Source organism: Scaptodrosophila lebanonensis, unplaced genomic scaffold (assembly GCF_003285725.1).
Source record: "Scaptodrosophila lebanonensis strain 11010-0011.00,11010-0021.00 unplaced genomic scaffold, SlebRS2 tig00000072-arrow-pilon, whole genome shotgun sequence".
Lineage (NCBI taxonomy): Eukaryota > Metazoa > Arthropoda > Insecta > Diptera > Drosophilidae > Scaptodrosophila > Scaptodrosophila lebanonensis.
The window spans coordinates 3,541,039-3,562,582 of NW_022060558.1; the positions used below are offsets into that span (position 1 = coordinate 3,541,039).

Here is a 21,544-nt window from a genome sequence, read left to right on the forward strand (position 1 = left end):
TAGAGTCAATAACAAGCTAGATAAAGCAAATGGGGATATAAAAAGATTTAAATTTAGTAAATTAATTTAAATTAGTACTAAAAATTGTGGCAACCCGACATCGGCATCACATCGCGTTAGCTATTGTTCTGCTCTTTTTGAAGCGGCCTTCGTCGCGTGAACATTGTGAAAATAGTATCTTGCTGTTAGTTGCATTATTTTTGGTGCGAAATTGCACGTGAAAATTGTGCACACATAAAAGCGTGTCGTTTTTTGAGCATTTGAAGAAAGCGCGTAATAAAATGGCTGCAGATCAAGCACAATTCCAACAGCTATTAAATTCCCTGTTGTCGTCGGACAATGAAGTGCGCCAGCAGGCTGAGGTGAGTAGCTTTATGTGTTTGTGTGTGTGTCACGAATATGATGAAAATGCAATTTCTTTATTGCAAAAATATCAAACTGCGCAATATGCAAATGAATATAATATATAGTATATTTTTGCCTTGGCAAATTATATGTATGTTACATATATATTTGGTAAAATATCAAGAGAAATTATGCTTGAATCATACCATTCTGTTTTGTAGCGCAAAACGTGTTTTCGCTTTCGTTTCCTATACTATTCGCACGTCATGCATGTCTGTGTGCGAGAGCATCTGTGAGACGTTCATTTTTTTTGTACAAAGCCGAATTGTATAATTTTGTGTCGTCGCTGGCGACCCGCGTATGGCTTATAAAATGTTCTTATTTTCCGCCAACGCCTTGATATTGAGGCACGCTAGGCAATTAATATGAAAACACACTATTGTCATATGTACGTGCATACATACATACATATGTATTTACATATGTACGAATGTAAATACACACATACATACATTTGTACGTATGCTTTTGGGAGGAACGCAAAGTTTTTGTTTTTAAATGCGAATTTCTCGACCTGTCCGTTGAAATATTTCGCATGACAGTATTCAAAACGGAAACAAAAAGCAGGTGCGAACAGCCATTGAGAAGCAGCTGAGCACGCAAAGGAAAGAAATAGCGGTGCTATGACGCATTGGCTGGAATGCAATCTCTAAATTTGCTGTGCGGTATAGTGTATGTACATATATTGATCGTATTCCGCCATCAGACATGATAAGCTAGTTACCACCCCACCCAAGTATATATATTCTCTATATATGTACTAACGTAGAACGTCTTGCCCATGCTCTCACACATGCTCTGACAGAAAAAACGCATGTGATGATAGCTGACCTTGGTGCCATCCAGAGCACCCACACGAACAACAACAATTATAAAAAAGAATGCTGCGAAAAAGTTATTAACTTGTTTACTTTGTTTATGCTATGCACTTACAACCCTAAAAATCATTGCAGGATGCCTACAACAATTTGTCGCGCGAGGTGAAGGTAACACACTTGTTGGGCAATATTCACAATGGACAACAATCGGAGGAGGCCCGCCAAATGGCCGCTGTGCTCTTGCGTCGCCTTTTCACATCCGACTTTCTGGAATTTTACAAAGAAGTGAGTACTAATGAATATGAATATTCTTGAATATATGTATAAATTATTAATGAGTAATCTGTCCAGTGAACATAAAATTTGTCATTAAATTTAATTTACCTTTTCTACTATATATTTTAGGCCTAGTATACTTTCGTTTAAATTTATTTATATTTACTTAAATAGTTGTTACTTGTATAAAGAGAAAACTAGTTGTACCCCACAAAACAGAATAAATAGAAGAGATCGTAATTTATTGATTTATTTTTTAAAACTATCATACTATTATTACTAGATTTATATTTTATGTCTCTGAAATAATTTCAGATTCCGGCTGACTCGCAGAACCAATTGCTGCAACAAATTTTACTTGCTGTGCAGCAAGATGTGACACCGCAGCTACGTCGAAAGATTTGCGAAGTCGTTGCCGAGGTAGCGCGTAATCTAATTGACGAGGATGGTAACAATCAATGGCCGGACATATTGCAGTTTTTGTTCCAATGCGCCAATTCACCAACGCCACAACTTCAGGAGTCGGCTTTGCGCATCTTTACTAGTGTTCCCTCTATTTTTGGAAATCAGGAAGCGCAATACATTGATTTGATCAAGGAAATGTTGGCCAAGAGCATGGAACCAGGAGCTGATGCCGAAGTGCGAGTCCAAGCTGTGCGAGCCGTTGGTGCATTCATTCTCTATCACGACAAGGAGAAGGAGGTCGCCATTTATAAGCACTTTTCGGATTTGTTGCAACGCATGTTGGTGATTACCGGAGAAACAATTGAGGCACAAGACGATCAGAGTTTGCTTAAACTATTGATCGACATGACCGAGAATTGTCCGAAGTTCTTGCGTCCACAACTGGAGTTCATATTCGAGATTTGCATGAAAGTGTTCAGCACACCAGACATCGAGGACAGCTGGCGTCATCTGGTGTTAGAGGTGATGGTATCGCTCGCAGAGAACGCGCCTGCAATGGTGCGCAAACGTGCCGATAAGTATATTGTGGCGCTCATTCCCCTTGTGTTGCAAATGATGACCGATTTGGAAGAGGATGACGATTGGGCCACTGCCGATGTGGTAAATGACGACGACCACAGCGATAATAATGTCATAGCGGAGTCGTCTTTGGATCGTCTTGCTTGTGGACTTGGCGGAAAGATTGTCCTGCCGCACGTGATGAATGCTCTGCCTACTATGCTAAGTCATAGTGATTGGAAGCATCGTTTCGCCGCCCTCATGGCCATTTCAGCCATTGGCGAAGGCTGCCACAAGCAAATGGAGGCAATTCTGGATCAGGTTATGTCCGGTGTTTTGGCATATTTGAGAGATCCTAATCCGCGTGTACGTTATGCCGCCTGTAATGCTATTGGACAAATGTCCACAGATTTTGCGCCAACATTTGAGAAGAAATTCCACGAGCAGGTGAGTCATAAAAACTAAGAAGCTGGAATGGATATTGATTATCTTATTTTTAATGGGAAAAATTAATATAATTCTCCAACTGGATAAATTCTTATTTTATTTGAATAATTAATTTACATAAGAAGACGCTGTTTACGATTAAAAAACTAAAATTAACCTTGGTTTAAAACATAGGTGGTGCCCGGCTTGTTGTCACTGCTGGATGATGTCGAGAATCCACGCGTGCAGGCTCACGCTGGTGCAGCTTTGGTTAATTTCTCCGAGGATTGCCCCAAGAACATTTTGACTCGCTACCTGGATGCCATTATGACCAAACTGGAAACAATTTTAAACTCAAAGTTCAAAGAACTGGTCGAAAAGGGCAACAAGTTGGTGTTGGAGCAGGTGGTTACAACCATTGCCTCAGTGGCCGATACATGCGAACAAGAGTTTGTCGCATACTATGACCGTTTAATGCCATGCCTCAAGTTTATTATCCAAAATGCCAATTCCGAGGAGTTTCGTATGTTGCGCGGAAAGACTATCGAATGCGTAAGTCTTATTGGTTTGGCTGTGGGCCGTGAAAAGTTTATTACGGATGCCGGGGAGGTTATGGATATGTTATTGAAAACGCACACCGAGGGTGATTTGCCAGATGACGATCCACAAACGAATTACTTAATAACTGCTTGGGCACGCATGTGCAAAATATTGGGGAAACAGTTCGAGCAATATTTACCCCTGGTAATGGGTCCCGTGATGCGCACTGCAGCCATGAAGCCAGAAGTGGCGCTTTTGGATAATGAAGAGGTGGAAGACATTGAGGGCGATGTGGACTGGTCGTTCATCAATTTGGGCGAGCAACAGAACTTCGCAATTCGAACGGCTGGTATGGAGGACAAGGCATCGGCTTGTGAGATGCTTGTTTGTTATGCTCGCGAACTGAAGGATGGCTTCGCCGATTACGCTGAGGAGGTGGTACGTCTCATGGTACCTATGCTTAAATTCTACTTCCACGATGGTGTGCGTTCGGCTGCTGCCGAATCATTGCCTTATTTGCTTGACTGCGCCAAGATAAAGGGCCCGCAGTATTTGGAGGGCATGTGGCTGTACATTTGCCCAGAGCTCCTCAAGGTTATTAATACTGAGCCGGAGCCTGAAGTACAATCTGAGCTGTTAAACTCATTGGCTAAATGCATTGAGACCTTGGGACCGAACTGTTTGAACGAGGATGCCATGAAGCAAGTTTTAGATATCATCACTAAATATGTTCAGGAGCATTTCGAGCGTGCCGATAAGCGCCTTCAAGCGCGTGCCGAAGAAGATTATGATGATGGGGTAGAGGAAGAATTGGCCGAACAGGACGACACAGACATTTACATATTGTCCAAAGTGGTGGACATTATTCACGCGCTCTTCCTTACCAATAAGGAACAGTTTTTGCCTGCGTTTGACCAGGTAGCACCACTCTTCATAAAGCTTCTAGATCCGAACCGTCCATTTGCTGACCGCCAGTGGGGCGTGTGCGTATTCGATGATTTGATTGGTAAGTGCAGTAGGATTGCCGTAACTTTTAAAAGCTAGAAACTGTTACAAATTATATGTCGTCAATATGTTAACTAACCTTTTATGCCATTTTCGTTTCAGAATTCTGTGGCCCAGCCTGTGCGCCATATCAGCATGTTTTTGCGCCTGCGCTTTTACAATACGTGACCGACAAATCTCCCGATGTGCGCCAGGCAGCCGCCTATGGCTGTGGTGTCTTGGGTCAATTCGCTGGCGAACACTTTGCCGTAACGTGTGCTCAGATCATTCCACTGCTGGTGCAGGTCATCAACGATCCGAATAGTCGCGAAATGGAGAACATCAATGCCACCGAAAATGCGATATCGGCCTTCGCAAAGATTCTGAAATACAACAGTTCGGCTCTGACTAACATGGATGAACTGATACAGCTTTTCTTCAGCTGGCTACCCACCTCTGAAGATCCCGAGGAAGCCGTACACATATATGGTTATTTCTGCGATCTAATTCAGTCCAATAATCCAGTGATTCTCGGCGCCAATCATTTAAATCTGCCTCGTATTGTTTCGATCATAGCCGAGGCATTCCTAAAAAATGTGCTGGAGGCAAAGAGTGAGGTCGGCACTCGTTTGCTGACCATTGTTAAGCAAATTGAATCGAATCCAGAAATGATGCAGCAGTGCACCAGCACCCTGAGCCCTGAGGAAAAGCAGGCATTACAGGTTGCTTATCAGGAGTTGGCGGCTTAAGTCCTACCGTATTAAGATCGAACCACTCTATGAACCAGAACGCTCATCACACAGCGCATTAATAAACGGTAGGATTTTTATTAAAAAAGGAGAAACGCATGTTATTGTCATATATTATCGACGTTTGCAAGTCTAAATGTCTGCATATGCTAATGAAAATTATGTTTAAAAAATAATATATATGTAATGTATATTTAAAAAGTACATATATAAACTTTGTATATGAGATAATAGAATTCAAAAGTGTAACTCTATATATGTGATTTCAAGTAAAGCTCATCCTCCCCTATTTAGAAAACTGGCAGAAGCTAAAAAAGAAACTTTGAGAAAAATGCTAAGTTTTTGTACGTTGACATGTTGAAGAAACTTTCATCAAAATTTAGGATTCCAGTAAATTATTTTCGTTATTACAATCTTCATATGTTATATTACAAACATATTTGGCCAATAACCACGGCCTTCTCCGAATGTGACTGTCAAACGAACCGCATTGTAAAAAATTTATGCAATTGTATTTTAAAATTACACAAAAAGAAATAAACAGAAACAAAATAAAGTATTTTCTGGTCTTTTAATAAAATATTGAGTAGTTGAAGCCGTCTTGAAAGCCATTACGAACTTCCCCAAAAGCGGCTTAAGGTCTGAAAGTTTCTAAGTGCCCAAAACAGCTGTGAGTTATCGATTGGCATCAGCTGACCGTCAGAATAAGTTGAGAAAGAAAATAAACGAAAACAACATTCCGAAGCATAATCTCAGTACTTTTAATGGTTGAAATATTAATGAGCATTTAAATTATATTATTTAAAAATGTTTGATTAATTGTAAGGAAGTTATCACGCATTCAATAATAATGACCGCGCAGCAGATTCAATTAAATGCAGGAATCAATGTAGACGAAAGACAAAGAAGGTGAGCGGCATAAGCAATGAGATTGTGAAATAAAATATTTAAAGTATGAACATGAATGAACAATTGTATACGTGTTCTTAAAAAAATATTTTTAGCTCTGTGATTGATTCGCCGGTCAAAGTACAATAACAAAATAACACGATTACTCAGCATCCTATGCAACGCAAGAATCTCAAAGCGTGCAGACTGATAACAAATAACGCTCGTTAAGAACGACATAGAAAATCACGAATCCATAACTAAAACATACCGAAAAGGTGAGTGAAATTGTGTATATACTGAAAATCCCTTTGTAGGTGCGTAAATATGTACAAATGTACGTACATAAGTACGTGTACATGCCCACGCACATATATATGTATGTATGTACATATGTACATATATAAAAAAGGACGTTGTGTGAAAATGTTTGTGCATCAAGTGGGTGAGAGTGCAGCACCACCTAAAACGCAATTTGTGCGAAATGCAATTTATAAGGCAAAAGACGTCACTAATTGGCACGAATTCAATTATACTATGGACACAGACAAGCGGCAGCTGCCTGTTGAGCAGACGATGACGCATTAACGCTTCCTAGACGTTTAGTGTAAATTGGGCATTCGAATTGTGAACATCATGGCGCTTGACCTGTATAAGGAAGTCGGTTGGAGGGAATATTTTTGTGAAAGTAATTAAAATGTCGCTATGATTTTACAGCTACTCAACGTCATGTCAACGGAAACGGAATTTCTGGACGCATACGCCAATATACGGCATGCCTATAAGGAGGCCATGGCACAGGTAGAGCAGGCCATCAGTGACGAGGAGCGTGAGGCTGTTGCCGATGCCATTGCGGCCTATGAGCAGGCTGTGCGAATGATTGAAGACATTTTTACCATACCCGTTGGTTTGCCTGACGAAATCGATGCTGTACAGACGGAATGGAACGATGCTTGCGCCATTATACAAAAATTAAAAAGTGCTAAGATCGAGGTTACATATCGCTTGAAAGTATTGCGGGCATCTAATGCGCCAGTCGACAATAATGCCTTGGAGGCGACAGAAGGTGTTCTTTTAGATGGTGTCGATGGAGGCCAGATGGCAGCAAAAAAAAGTCGCCCATTACTGGTGGAGAATCCGGCTACCTTTTATGACATTGCCAATGGAAGTGGCACTCCAAAGACATATAGAGAGCTAGCTGCTGGCTTGCGAGAGTTGCTGGCCACTAAAGATGCGGCAGTACAATTTGATGATTTGTTTCAGGCGCAGGTGAAGTTATATCGCATTGAAGCTAGCGGCGTGGTGATCACAGTATCGGTAAGTCCTCTTAAAAAGACGTAAAAGCTCAAAATCACTGATGAGCTAAAACCGTAATCTTAATTGCAACCGACAATGTAATTATTTTTTTTCTCAAATAGGATATTATTGAAACGTAGCTGTGAAACATTCCAAATTATGCGTAATATTCACTTATTACTTTAAAAGCTGCTTCTTTGCTTTTCGATTTTTAAGCAATTTTATAATCAGTTTTGATAAATTTGATAATCTCCTTTCAGGGCAACACATCTATGTCGCTAGTTATGTGCACCGTTGGAGGAAAGTGGAAATACCTGAATGGTTTATATTTCATACAATGTGAAATGCCACAGGAAAACGCAGCGTTGCCTTCACCGTCGTCGTCTGTGGAGCGAACGTCTAACATGATCTGGCTATATCCCTTGATACCAACAATTACCAATTGCTATCGCACAGAATACGGCGCCTTCATATTCCCGGACGTGGAGTCGACCCAAGCTGGTAATGCTTTTGGCATTATGTTGGTGAAGCGTCCAGAGCATCCGTTCAGCACAGCCGTCACAGCTGGAGATGAGTCCGAGCAAATGGCAGATTTGCAGCAGTTCTTTTTGGACTTGCTTGAGGCTGTGCTGGCGGGTACTGTGGAGCAATTGAAATCTCCGCGCACACAACGTTCTACGGCACTCAGTGGCTCTGAGCAGGTGTCGAAGCACATTGTCTGTGCGGCAGATTTTATAGCGCGGAATCTGGTCAAGGGCGCTGAAAAGACAGGAGGTCTGATGATGAGGACCACGCCATATTTGATATCAAAAATGACTCCAGCAACGCCCGACGCTCAGACTCAGGTGCCAGCTTCAGTTCAATCGACGGTGGAGGTGGCACAAAAAGCTACTCACGCTGTTGCTGGCATGACCGGCTGGATTGCTGGAAAAGTGGGCACTGCGTCTGTAGCGGTGGGTCGATATTTGGCGCCCCATATACAAACACAGGGCTCTAAACTACTCCAAAAAGGCTTTGGCTACGATAGCCATGAGGCTAACAGCACTATGGAGGGCGCCATGACAATAGCAGCAGGCGCAGTTGAAGGATTTTCTACTGTTTTCGATAGCTTGGAGACATCTGCAAAAATATTGGGAAATAGCTTAAGCGAGAATTCTGTTAAAATAATTGAGCACAAGTGAGTTGTTGGAATTTGTTGAAAATGTCTACTTAACGTATATTTTTTCCAAAGATATGGCGAATCGGCTGGCAACTTGGCTTGTGGAACATTTAATACAGTTGGAAATGCATTTGTCATTAGTCAAAATGTAAACTACATACACCCAAAGGGCATTGCCAAGAAAATGGTTAAAAAAACCGGTGAAGCCGTTGTTGATGATTATAAACGGGAGTTACGTAGGAATGAATCTCATTACATTACCGCTGGCAATATATATCCCGATCTGCGTGCTGTAAAGGAATGAAAATTGGCAGTCACTGATATTAAAATTTAAACCAAAAGAATTAATAATGTTACCAAAAAGTAGATATTGCAACGATTATTTTTAGTTGTACCACCAATTTATATTTGTTTAGTTTCCAAACTAGTTTATATCTATGAATGTAAATGTTAAATGGGTAGACAATATGTAAATGTTATTCGGTTAGGCAATGTACTTTTATATGTATTATATATAATTATGTCTTAAAATAAACTTGAATAACCAAACAAATTTTTTCCAATTGTGTAACTGCTAAAATCCTTGATATTTTTAAATTGGAATTTTAATGTATGGTCACACCGGCTATTCGTTATGGTACGATAGCTAATTCCAAATATATCGATTGTGGGTACAAACAGTATTTCTTCTCGATATCTGAATTCGGCCGATAGCCCGACAGCTGAGTGACGCCTGTGTATGTTTAGCCGTCGTGCGCGTTGGACGTATTGTCGGATGGTAGTCTTGCGGTCTTTCCAAATTATTTTTTGCCGTATGTGCGGTACGTGTGAAAGTAAATAGCCATACATAATTGTAGCGCATACATACACGTACAATTTAATTAATAATTAAATGCACCTGCGGACATGGGTGCGTGTATGTGTGCCTGCAATTATTATTAAAATATTATAAAAATCTAGCGCGCTGCTGCTGCCGCGAGTGTGTTTGTGTAAGGTGTGCCGTTTTATTTCAATTCGCTATGCGCGGTGTGCAACTCCATGCGTATGAAAATTAATGCAAACAAATTGGTGTGAATTTACATACTACATACATACGTGCATGAATACACAGTTTTAAATTTACAGAAATCCAACAAATTATATTTTATAAAGAATCAACTCTTTTTTAGTTACATGAGCGTGTTTCGCATCTAATACCTGTTTAGAAAAAAATACGACAGCAACAGCATCAGCAACAACAATTCTAAGCGCACTCGTACACTAACAAACACGTTTTGGCCGTGTTTGTATGTAACGGTGTGTGGAGATGTGTGTATATATGCATATGTGTGTGTACATCAATTTCTAATACATTTTTTGTAGCGCCCCAACAACACTAAACTAAATCTAAATACAGACGAAACACTCATGCGCGTGGATTATAATCTGTTTGTTTTATTTTTGTTATTGATTCAACTGACGTTAAAATAAATTTGAGCAGAATTTTCTCAGCTGGACAGCAGTTGGCAGTCGTTTTTTAACGCTCAACAGTTACATACATTTGTTTGGTAAGTCTGTGTCTGTTATATCCTTATCTTCTATATACTTGTAGTATACATAAATGTATATGCAAATAGATACACCCACTGTAAAGATTACAATAGAATTTGTTATAACGTTATCGGTGTTATTGTGTGTTAAGGACTACGAAGAGTGTATTTTTGCCCTAATTAATTTCCCCCCTTACCTTGCAGTTAAAAAAAAGCACGTGCGTTTTATTGGTTGTATTTCTAAAAGGCAAAAAATTAATTTGGCAATTTGTGAACGAAATTAACTAAACAATACAAGTATCAATAATGTAATGAATTAATAATATACATATTTAAAAAAAATTTTGTTCTAAAACTAATATGCATATGGCAAAAAAAAGGCTTGCGTATGATTATTGAAATAACAGCTTTTCGATAGTAGTAATAGTGATATACTCGAGACAGCTTCTTGACTGTATTGTTTGTATTGAAGAGGCTTGTCTAAGACGATCTAGTTTATATCTATAAATACTACAGATAAGATGGGATTTAAAAACTATTTCTTACTTGCTTTCTTATTCGTAAAAATGATTGCACTTGTCTTAATTCTTTTTTAAATTGATCGGTTTGGATAAAAAAAGTCTATTGAAATATGTAAGTACATTCAGTTTCTCGCGTAAGTATGTGTGTGTGTTTGTTGTTGTTGATTTTTCTGGTTGCTTTTCTATTGCAAGTCATTTTCACTTTGCATGCCAACAGCAAAAGCAAACCTCCCCGCAGTTACCCAAAGCATGGCGTTTAGTCCATAACCATTTATTTGATATCATCATCATCATCACCATCGTCGTCTCCTCGTCATCGTCTGTGCGCACAAAAAAGTGCAACAGGTTTCAGCTAATAAGGTAATGGCAAAAAAAAAAAATTAGCAAAATTATAACCAAAAAAAAATCCATCATTGGAAAGTTGTATTTGATTGCATTTGTGGAATGCTGTTGCAGCAACCCTGCACACAGCAACAATAACAATAACAACCACATACACCAACAACCCGTCTGCCAGGGCAAAAAGATATTTGAAGCATTTCAATCTGATGATATGTAGTTATAACTTGGCTAATATTTCAAGCTTCATGCATCATTTGCAAATCAATAAATGAACAGCAAGACTTTCATATGCTTAATAGTAGCTGTCAACACCCCAAACAACAACAACAACAACCGCAGCAACAACATTAACAACTACAGCAAAAAAAAGCAGCTACAATAAAATACTTGACTTTCACAAGTTGTCATCATAGTTGTGTGTTGTTGTTGTCACGACTGTCAAGCGTGAAGAAATGCATTTGGAAAGGGTTTGCGTTGTTACATATTAACCCTATACTGACTGGACTCCTACCCACCCTCATACAAATACATACACATTCACACACAAACAACTAGAAAAAAACGAAAAAAAAAATAAATCTTTCAATGCAACTGACAGCTGACAGTTGACAAGTTTTTGTGCCACTTGGTGACACTGTGCACAGTGGGAGCAACCTAAACTAGCTCAAAATAACAGTCTGATGTCATGTAGTCTGAAGAGTCCAGAAAACGAAACGCTGGGGCTCTTCAATTGCATGAACAATAGTGAAAATGTAAATTTGTTGAACAAACAGCTTGACAACAAATGCGAAAATATTTCTATATTATTCTATATTACACGATTTATATAATGATGCATAATATTTATTTATTTAAAACTCTATGGGCTGGCTCCGGTTTAAAGACTGAATTGGTTATTCTATGTAGTAATTCGAAACCGTATGCCAACAAATTTTTTTTAAAACAAAATGTAATTATATTGAAAATCAATCAAGAGTATAAAGAATAACCAACAATGATAACACATTGAAAAATAGTATTTCAGCAAGAACATTTTCACAATTTTATTCGTTAGTATTAACCATTTCTTTAAGCAAATTAATTAATATCAGTACACGATTTTGTATCTTAGTATGACAATTTGGAGTGAAAAATTAAAGGTTATTGTTTTTTTTTTGTGATTTTGATTTTTGCTCCAACGTTTGTAATTGGCCCACAGTGCCCCTCGTGCTACCCAATTGGACAGAAATGCTTTTGAGCCAGTTTTTCTTTTGCCATTTTTATGTGGGAGCTGCCTTGACGGTTTTTCTCTATTACACAATTATTTCTCAACATTTTCTCAAAGCGAACATTTTTCCGCCACATATGAAAATCAATTCACTTTTGCAGTGACGTCTTGTGTGTTTTGTTTTTGCCATTTTCCGCTGCCATCGCTGCCGCAGTTTTGTTTTTATGAAAATGTTCCCAAAGTTCGTGTTATTGTTTTCTTATTTATTTATTTTCTTTGTTGCTTTGCCCTGCCGGGGGCGGCAACGTGCGTCAATTTATGTGTGTACGTTGATTTTCATGTGGCGAGGCAAAAGGCGGAAGCAGTTTTTGCATGCCTCTGCTTTGTTTTTATTTTAATGATAAAATAATAGCTGCAGCGGCATTCAAAAAGGGTGGCATGTGTTTTGTCAGCCATGGGCAATAATCCATGATAATTGGTGCCGCCTCGAGCTGCACCCGCCAGCGTCAGTGGCAGTGGCAGCGGTAACGTAAGCGCCAGATGCCTTCGATTGGCGGCGAGCCTGTCTGGCGGCACCAAAAACACGCTCCAAAACTCGTTTTAAACTTGCAATTTTAGGAGTTTTTTTCTTGTTATGCACATTAGTCTTGCCGGACCGGGAGTTGGCCAAAATAGTGTTTGCTGCAATGCGCATTTGTCGGGCCAGTTTTGGCCGCCAGCGACTGAGGCAACTTTTTATGTCCATGGCGCTGAGGTAATCAGAATTAGTGTACTTACAATTTTCATTTCATTTTCGTTCAGTTGGCCGATGTTGGGCTATGATGCTTATGATGATGATATTGTTGGTTTTCATAATAGTTTATTTGTCTGTTAGAGTTATATATTGAGATGTAATATACTGTACTGAGTAGAGCAGAGTAGAGGAATAATATATTTGAAATATATTGAGAGAAGGCTACCAAGAGGATAAGGGTGCTATGATATATATACTATTATTCCTTTACTGTACTGCCTGCAATAGAGTAGAGCAGAGTAGAGGAATAATATATTTGAAATATGTATATTAAGCGGAGGCTACCAAGGGTGCTATTATATATACATACATATACTATTATTTCTTTATAGGCATCTTAACGTTGGGCTACACTTTAATTTTGAAAACAGGCGGCCCTTTGGCTCTTTTGAAAATGCTTTAAATCTAGTGCAATTCATTTGAGAAAATTTAAGAATCACAAATATCAGTTTGCCTTAATTTAACAGCAGATCAATTAATTGTTTGATTAATTCTTCCACAATATTGACATTTGTCAGTAATTCTATCATTGTGTTATCCAAAGACTCGTGATGTCTATGAAAATGCAAATTATGATGAATTGGCTTTATAATAAGTAGAAGATTAGATATAGATAGTAAGGACACAGTATGTAGATCACGGATCAGGGCCATAAATGAGTAAAGTTATTGTTGTAAGCCAACCTATTAACTCGTTTGATATGCAATCACATTCTTATGATTTTTACTCGTCATTTTATTCCGATCAGACAAAAGTGCAGTTGAAAAATTGTAAAATATATGTTCTTTTGCACATCTCTTTCTTTTTGTTGATTGTAGAATTCGCCGAACCTATTGTAAATGATAATGATAGATGGATTGGTATGTGTATATGTACATAGATGCCATATTTTCGCTTGACTGAGTGGGAACATAAGGGCCGTTAATATTGCGTTTCAACTCTACAATCCTCCAAGGGTTAGCACTCTGCAATCGCTGTTTAAATACTAAAATAATAGTAACCGTAATACTTAAATAGCTCCATAAACAATACCTGTTGATAAGCTAGTGCACTGACAATGCTTTTTCATTGTTAGTGAATTATCGCAACTTTTTGACCAGTGTGCCAGCAAATCATAATGAAATGAATTTTCATAATACACTCAACTCAGCTGCCCATATGGCTATTGTTTTTGCTATCGGCCACCAACAGGCTCACACACACTTAAAGGCCGAACCCTACCTGTGCCGGCAACCTGTACAATCAACCACCAACACAAGTGTGACACTTGTGCAATTACAAAATGTTCATTGTCTAGAACAACTTTTAGGTTGCAAGGCGGCAGACGCGACATGGAACGAGTAGAGCTCGAAGCGGACCTGAAGTCTCGCCTCTCAACTCTCGACCATGTGGCGTAGCATGAAACGAATTGTTTTATTTTGCCGTTTGCCAGACTTGCAACCAACAGCGGTGCAATCGTCGCCCTCCGCCGCTGCCACCGTCGCACAGTGGCTTCTATTGACAATCTGTCTACAAACGGAAACAAAGTTTTCGTCCAATATTTTCCAGCGTAAGGCCATTGGCCATAAGACATAAGTATGAAAGCATCTAAAAACTCCATAATTCTCCTGTCATTTTATGCAATATGGTATCTAAGTATTATGAAATGAAAATGTTTCAAACCGACAGGCATGTCACAACACCTTCAATTTGAGTGCAAGCCAATAAAGCTGCAAATTTGTTCATCTAAGATTGTGTTCGCAGATTAGTGTTGTTGCTTCAGGTGATAAACAAAAAATTTCAGATATGAATATTTTGCCTTACTGATTACGAATCTAAGATAACATTTTCGCAACAAATTGCGACTATTTCCCTTCGAATTCTTTGAAACCACTATCAAATAGCGATACGAAATTAATTTTTTATTTTTGCTTACGAAAAGAATGTGGCTCTCTCTGTGGTCTGATCTGGTTTTAAACTTAGGGAGGCAGGATATTTAATATTTTAATTGAAGCTTAACTTTTATGGTTTTTTAGAAAATCTGCAATATCCGAGAAAACCTAACTTGGCTTTGTTTTGTACTATAGATTTTAAATATAGAAACACATTAAGAGCAATATGCACGACACATAAAAAAAATTTGAGCGCAACTGTCGTATTTAGAACTACTTGTATTGCTTTTTGGCGATGGTGAATTAAATATTGCACGTTATGAGGACTTTGCAATTTTCAAAACATTACGAAAACCGAAGAAGAACTGCGAAGAAGAATTTCGTACCACTGTGCTCTGTCGCCACACTCGATGCTCGGTTTGGACAACAATGCCGGGTATTTAGTGAAATGCTTTTGTTTCATATGCAACCTGCCCGCTCGCTCATTCGGTCGGTTGTCCGTTCTCTCGTTCGCTTATTAACTTACCTGTAATTTTAACCATTTTCATTTTTCACACGCACGCAAAGAAAAACGCAGGCCGCCGCCGACTGGTAGACTGGAAAATGCACTTGCTTGGATTAGTTGTGTCGCCCTCCTTGTCGTCTCTATCTCCTCTGATTTTTCATGTTTTTCACTATTTTTCTTCTCTGGGCGCACTGCTGCGTGTGTTTTGTGTGAATGAACATGAGCGGAAATGCCGACGGGGGGTGATTTTCTTTCTTTCTGTTTTTTTTTTCGTTCATGTCGTGTTAACTTGGCCTATAATGCCGACGTTTGCCAGCTGGTATGTGTGAAGGAGATAGCAAGTGGCGGACAAACTGTCATTAGGAGTTTTCTATTTGATTTAATGCGCACAATTTGGTTAAGATTTTTGTCTTTGGGTTTCCCTTTCCTTGAGTTCGAGGCTTATCGAGATTCATTTTTTTTTTGTTTGTATTTTTGTTGTTCATTGGTAAGGGAGCTACTGGCGTCTGAGTCGACCCGTATTTATTAGTTCGTCGTTTTTCTTGAATTTTACTTTATAATTAAAAGGCAAAAAGCAGCAGCAACAACAACAAAATTGAGGTACGCCTGCTGCTTATCATTAAAGCGCGATTAGTTCAAAGCTCGACTTAATGTTCAATTTTTTGTGTTTTTTAGCTTCGATCTTTGCTCTGGGAAATTTGTTCGATTTTAATGAGTTGCGCTGTTGATTTGTAATCAGCTTTGCTTGGGCCACTGTTTAAATTAATACACGTTTTTGTTGTTGTTGTTGCTTTAGCTGTTGCTGTTGTTGAGTGAAAATTGACACACGCCTGGGATCTAGGCTTAGGCTGTATAGTAAGTAAACTTTTCCAGAAATTGCTTATTTTAATTAAAAGCAAGCAAGTTCAAATCTATTGCCATAAAGAAAATTTGCCTAGGCAGGCACAATTAAATGGCTATCAATAAGAGGCTGCCAGTACGTATACTACTTATATACGGCTTTGTTGACCTATCTCAAGTGCAAAAGCCAATTTAATTACCCCGGCTGTCTACAACATAAACTGCGATACACACAAAAAGCACAAATGTATTGAAAATGATTCCCATGTGCACAAAATTTTGACCGACATAAAATGTTAATGGTATGCTAACATACATACGTATGTTATGTATGTATGTACACAAGAGTGTAAACAGTTGTTTAACATCGTTCTGTTAGGTCTTCACAGTCTCGGTTAAGTCACTAACAGCGTCCTGTTAACGTATATATTGCAACTGTTGACATTTTTTGTAAACTACATTTCGACTTTCAGAAATTAAAGGAATAACTAAGGTATATAAAATAATGGCTTCCATTAACAACCTTACATACATACATACATACTTGACATCAATTAATCATATAAAACATAAAATATTTATATAAAAAAGAAACAAATTAGACATTACAAATGTATTATGAAACAGTTGCTAATTTACAAAAAGGGTGAAAAAATAAGCAACCCAGTTGCTTTCAATAAAAATTCTTGTCGAGCACGGGTTAAGCTTCGTACAGCATTCTGTTAAGTTTGTAACAGCGAAAATGCAACAGCTGTTCATGTTTAGCTATGCCGAAGGATAAAAACGAGTGCAGGCAACAACAACATTAACAACAACTGTGCGAAGTTTTTTGCTGCCTTTTATTGAAGCTTCTCTTCGTCATATTCGTTGTCGGCTAAAAGCTGCCTGACCTATTTAACAAAATGTATATACACACGTTTGTATATGTAAGATTGTATGTGCAACAAACTCCTTTTTGCACATAAAAGCATAAATATATAAAGCCCATGCACATATGAACTTTTAAAACTAACATAAAATATTTATAAATGTATGTGTGTGTATGTATTAATATAGTATGCAGAAATGACTGTTCGTGCAGTTGTGTTGGTGTTTTTTCTTCTTCTCAGTGTATATTGCCGACAACAGGGCGAAAAGGATGGTGGGAGGTAAGGGCGGAGTGAGCCAGGGGTGGCTTATCAGTTGGCTGAGTACTTTCCTGTTGAAAATTTGTTGCCAGTATTTTCTGGGAATTGAACGCGTCAAGTTGTGTTTTTCGTGATAGGCGCAAAGTTTCAGCCATTAACTAAAATGCTTTAAATATTTATTGCATGCAATGAGGTTAAGTACGTGGGTGTGTGTACGTGTGTGTTCTTCCTGAATACTGAAGTAGCGAAAAACTGTTACGGCAAAGTTTATCTTTAAAGTGAAAGTAAGAGGGCTTTTACGGAAAATTAAATTCAGGCGCATTTAACAATTGCAATTATAAGATCAAATGTAATTCAAAGGCTTATTTGCTTTTCATATTAATTTCCCATTGTTTAGTGATTGCCAAATTATTTAAAGAATATTAGTGAACACGAAATATAGTTATTATATAACACAGCAAGCGTTGCATTTACATATAATTAATTTGCTAAGAATTAAATAAAATATAAATTCTGATACAAATATTCAGTTAACATTAATATACGAACCAAGTTGCTAAATAAATGTTGTAAATTAAAGGAAATTAACATACATAAAACAAGGACGCTTGAAGTACCTCAGTAAAATTTATATACATATGTGCTAAATTTGTTTTTAAAGAAGAGAAGAAACACAGACATAAAGGTATGTAGGTGGTAAATAGGTATTAAAATGTATGTCGGTATTGAAACCCAATATAGTGCCTCAATACAGGGCCCAATTATTCATTGTTCATTCAAGTTGTTCTGTTATAAGGTGCTTTAAATAAAAATAAATATTTGATTTCTTTATATTGATGCTGGATTATATATACATATATTTATGTACATATATGGTTTCTTCCTAACCACTAAAAGTTCAAATAAATGCCTTTACCAATACTTCAAAAAGATCAGACCTACAATATAGTTTGGCACATTTGTAAATGTGGGGCGCTTGGCTACCGTTACATTTCTCTAGTCCAAGCTGACACATTGCAAATAGAATCTAGTATACCTAGGCCTTCAACCTATCTTATCGTGTAATGGAGAGACACACACACACATGTGTGTACATTTAAATGGGACAAATAGAAGGTGAGTCCAGTCCAGATTCCCCTATTCTCTTTCCACAGAATGTCACGACGCAATAGTAGGCTGTCATTTGATTAAAGTCAACAGATCTGTGTGTGTGTGTGTGTGTGTGTGCATTCTTATGTAGTATATACATACATATGTACTATATATGCATATATAGTGCACTTCCCCTAGTCATCAGCGGCGCGAAGTTTATCAGCAATTATCACAGTATTTGCTTAGCGGCACATCGCACCCAATCTGCCAGCTGTTGTCTAAAAAAAGAATTGAATAAAAAATAGGTGTTTACTTTTTTGTAGCAATTAAGTTTTTTGCTTACCAAGCATACAAAGCAAGCGACCGACAGAAAGGTGTTAAATTGAAAGTGAGGCGTTATTCAGCACTGCCTGCAGTGCGCTATTGAAGTTGCAATATACAGATACATATAAGTATGTATATTTTCATAGTATTGTGCATTTGGCCCGACTTTTGGTAGTGGTTGGCGAGACCATTCGATATAGCCATGTCCATGTTTGTTGTTTCTAAGCAAATTAGTGTCAAAGCAATCGAGTTGAAATTTTGAACATGTCCAAGCAGTTCTTATGTCAAAACCGACCGGATATATAATTTACCGTTAGCGCTACAACTCGAATTTATAGTAAATTAGACTACTATATCATATTGTTGCTAGAACAGTGATCAGGGTGTAAGGTTAAACTTTTTTGTATAAGAAACTTTTTTATTTTTAAATGACCGGCAAAAAAAAAAGCACTTTTACAAGGGTATACTGTATAACGCACATATTTAATTGTTGTTTTATTTTTTAAAAAGGGGCACAACAAATTCAATTCATCATTATTTGGCTTGTCGCTGCGCGAAATCAATTAAAGTTTTTTTTAACATTTGATAAGCGTAAATAATTTAATTTTATTATCGCGCATTCCTCTTGTTATCTACATAGATGTTTCTATACGCACACCCGCGGGTACATTGTGGCAGTATTTCTTGAGAATTTGTTTATTTAGAGGCACTTTGGCTTAATTTATTAGCTCCCATGAGCTCGCAGCCAATAATTTTAAATGCAATTTAAAGGCATTATTGTGATTGATTTGTTTTTTTTTTTTGGTCAGCCCTTTAGAGATTGCATTGCGGGCCCCAATTACAGTTGGGAGCAATTGTTGCTGTTATTGTTTTTGGTGTTTCAGCGTCGAAGGTCAGCCAGGGGTCACATGTCAAAGTCGATTAACAAAAACAATGAAAAATAAAGTCTCGATATAAAACCAGATCTACGCAACCTTCAAAACTACAAAAGCTTTATCAGCCCCGCTGCCAAGTTAATTAACGCATAATTTTCAGGCCTGTCGTATGGTTTTTTAATTTCAGAGTTTTTATTTTACGATTTTTGATAAATGGGGTCGTTTTACATTAGCTACATTGACCGATCTGCTTATGACAAAACCAAAACCTTTGGGCTCATATTACCCGCACATAGACCCACAGAAATCGGTGTATTGCGCAAAACAGACGCACATTCGTTTAAGTTGAAAAATGCGCAACGCAAATACATTTATAATTTTTGAATTTTATTTTAGTTTTAATAATATATGCATACTATAGTACTCGTACGTACATGTGTGGTTGCATGTATTTACTGTATTTTTTTTTAGTGGCAAAAGAAAAATGCGCGGCATTTATTTTTGCACAATTTTCTCCTGTGAAAAATTTCACTTTTATTTGTGCAAAGCTCGTTTTTCAGCGGGAAAAAAGCGAAAAGCGGCAACAACAACACCTATAACAGCAAACAAACAACAATAAATAAAATAAATGGCTTTGAATTGTTTGCCATATGGATGTGCAATGGAAACTGTGAGACAAGTTATGGGGGCTACAGCTGCCGGAGGCTATTGAAGTTTGATAAGCCTACGCTGGTCTAATTGAAAGACTTTACGTTTGTTGTTTTTGTTATTGTTGGCAGCTGTAGGTTAAAGCCTGAGCAATAAGAGAGCAGTAGAGCAACGAATTTACTGTTGCAATCGACATTTGTGCATATGTATAGTATGTACACGTATATATGCCTCTATATAGGGTATATTTGTCTACGTTGCAGCAATGCAGTAAGGAAGAGTGTTGAAATCCTTATAGCTGCAGTTTAAGTAGAGTGTAGTTTTTGTAAAAGTCAATTTTGCAAAGGAAGGAAATGTTATTTTTGAATGCGGAAAACATCAAATTTTGCTGTCTATTTGTTAGTTAAACGCCATTCTCTAATTTCAACATTATCCCTGAAAACTACATGAAAACTACTACTACAAACTACAATCCGTGAAAAATATTATTGAGATATTTGATTTTATAATCGATGAAGTGTACCAATCATTTGCTTATAGTTCCATGATACTTTTCTTATTACAATTTAGTGGGAAGCGAACGGAACAGGCGCTGCGACCTTTTTTGGGGGAGAGGAGAGCTCTTTTTGATCATCTCAATGGCTTGAATAACGAGCAGATAAACCCGCAGTATAGTTTTGGGCCACACGTGCTAGCCTTCGTTTCCTGACACATCAGAGTGACCTGGAACACAGCAGATCCTCATTGTAGAAACAACAGCACTCAAATAAAATCTATAGTCTGTGTTGAATTTTGCTAATGTTTGACCCAAAACATTTATACAATCTAATGTGTAAATTGCAACACTTTGTATGCAAAAGCCACACACACACTCTCCTAGAAAATAGGGCTAGAGGCAACGCGATTTGTAAAACCTGACAACCCTAGGCAACACCTTTGGTCTATGCCAAACATTTCCTTCCTGCGCCTCACACACACACACTCACACAAAGGGCAATTTGTTGAAAAAGTTGAAAAACTTAAATGAAATCGTGTTGGGCCGGAAAATGCAGTTGCGGTTGAGCTGGGCGCGAGGAAAATCTAATAAAATGCGCATTATTGCGAATTCGTTACGCCCAAGAGCAGCAGCGCAGCCAGCGGCGACAAGAGCGTTGACTGCGACGTCAGCTGCAGCAGCCGACGGCGGAGCCAAGACACTCAAATTTGATGATGGCCGATGGGGCCAACTGCAGCTCAACTGAAAAGCTTGGGCTGCGAGGAAAGCCGAAGAAAATGTCTTGAAGTGCAACTTTGTTGGCGGCCTTCACCTCAGAGGAGGAGGCTTGGCATGCAATTGTCAGTGTTGTAAAGTGTTTATTCATTTTCC

At 38.2% G+C, this 21,544-nt stretch overlaps 3 protein-coding genes across 7 annotated transcripts in view; all 3 read left to right on the forward strand.

The window, feature by feature from the left end:
- The first annotated feature begins 129 nt into the window (after positions 1 to 129).
- On the forward strand, positions 130 to 5,720 carry LOC115625047 (importin-5). Its single transcript, XM_030519898.1, has 5 exons — positions 130 to 362; positions 1,359 to 1,508; positions 1,815 to 2,909; positions 3,084 to 4,434; positions 4,536 to 5,720. The coding sequence occupies exons 1-5, from the start codon at positions 282 to 284 to the stop codon at positions 5,159 to 5,161; spliced, it is 3,303 nt and encodes a 1,100-aa protein (XP_030375758.1). The 5' UTR covers positions 130 to 281; the 3' UTR covers positions 5,162 to 5,720.
- A 229-nt stretch (positions 5,721 to 5,949) lies between these two features.
- LOC115625210 (protein spartin) lies at positions 5,950 to 8,983 on the forward strand. 2 transcript variants are annotated; one of them, XM_030520180.1, is made up of 5 exons: positions 5,950 to 6,070; positions 6,166 to 6,327; positions 6,767 to 7,366; positions 7,606 to 8,522; positions 8,577 to 8,983. In XM_030520180.1, exons 3-5 carry the CDS (start codon positions 6,779 to 6,781, stop codon positions 8,806 to 8,808), a joined length of 1,737 nt encoding a protein of 578 aa, XP_030376040.1. In that variant the 5' UTR covers positions 5,950 to 6,070; positions 6,166 to 6,327; positions 6,767 to 6,778; the 3' UTR covers positions 8,809 to 8,983. The 2 variants fall into 2 exon arrangements, with proteins under 2 accessions (XP_030376040.1, XP_030376039.1); XM_030520179.1 differs by lacking the exons at positions 5,950 to 6,070; positions 6,166 to 6,327 and adding an exon at positions 6,577 to 6,709.
- A 287-nt stretch (positions 8,984 to 9,270) lies between these two features.
- Positions 9,271 to 21,544, forward strand: part of LOC115625525 (uncharacterized protein CG43427) — a 91,550-nt gene continuing 79,276 nt past the window's right edge. Inside the window, exons 1-2 of one of the 4 annotated variants that reach the window (XM_030520589.1) lie at positions 9,271 to 9,325; positions 9,867 to 10,051. The gene's annotated coding sequence lies outside the window, so the exon portion shown is untranslated. Of the gene's footprint in view, positions 9,338 to 9,478; positions 10,052 to 21,544 lie in introns of those variants that run through there. The other 3 variants (XM_030520590.1, XM_030520594.1, XM_030520592.1) reach the window with 3 other exon arrangements.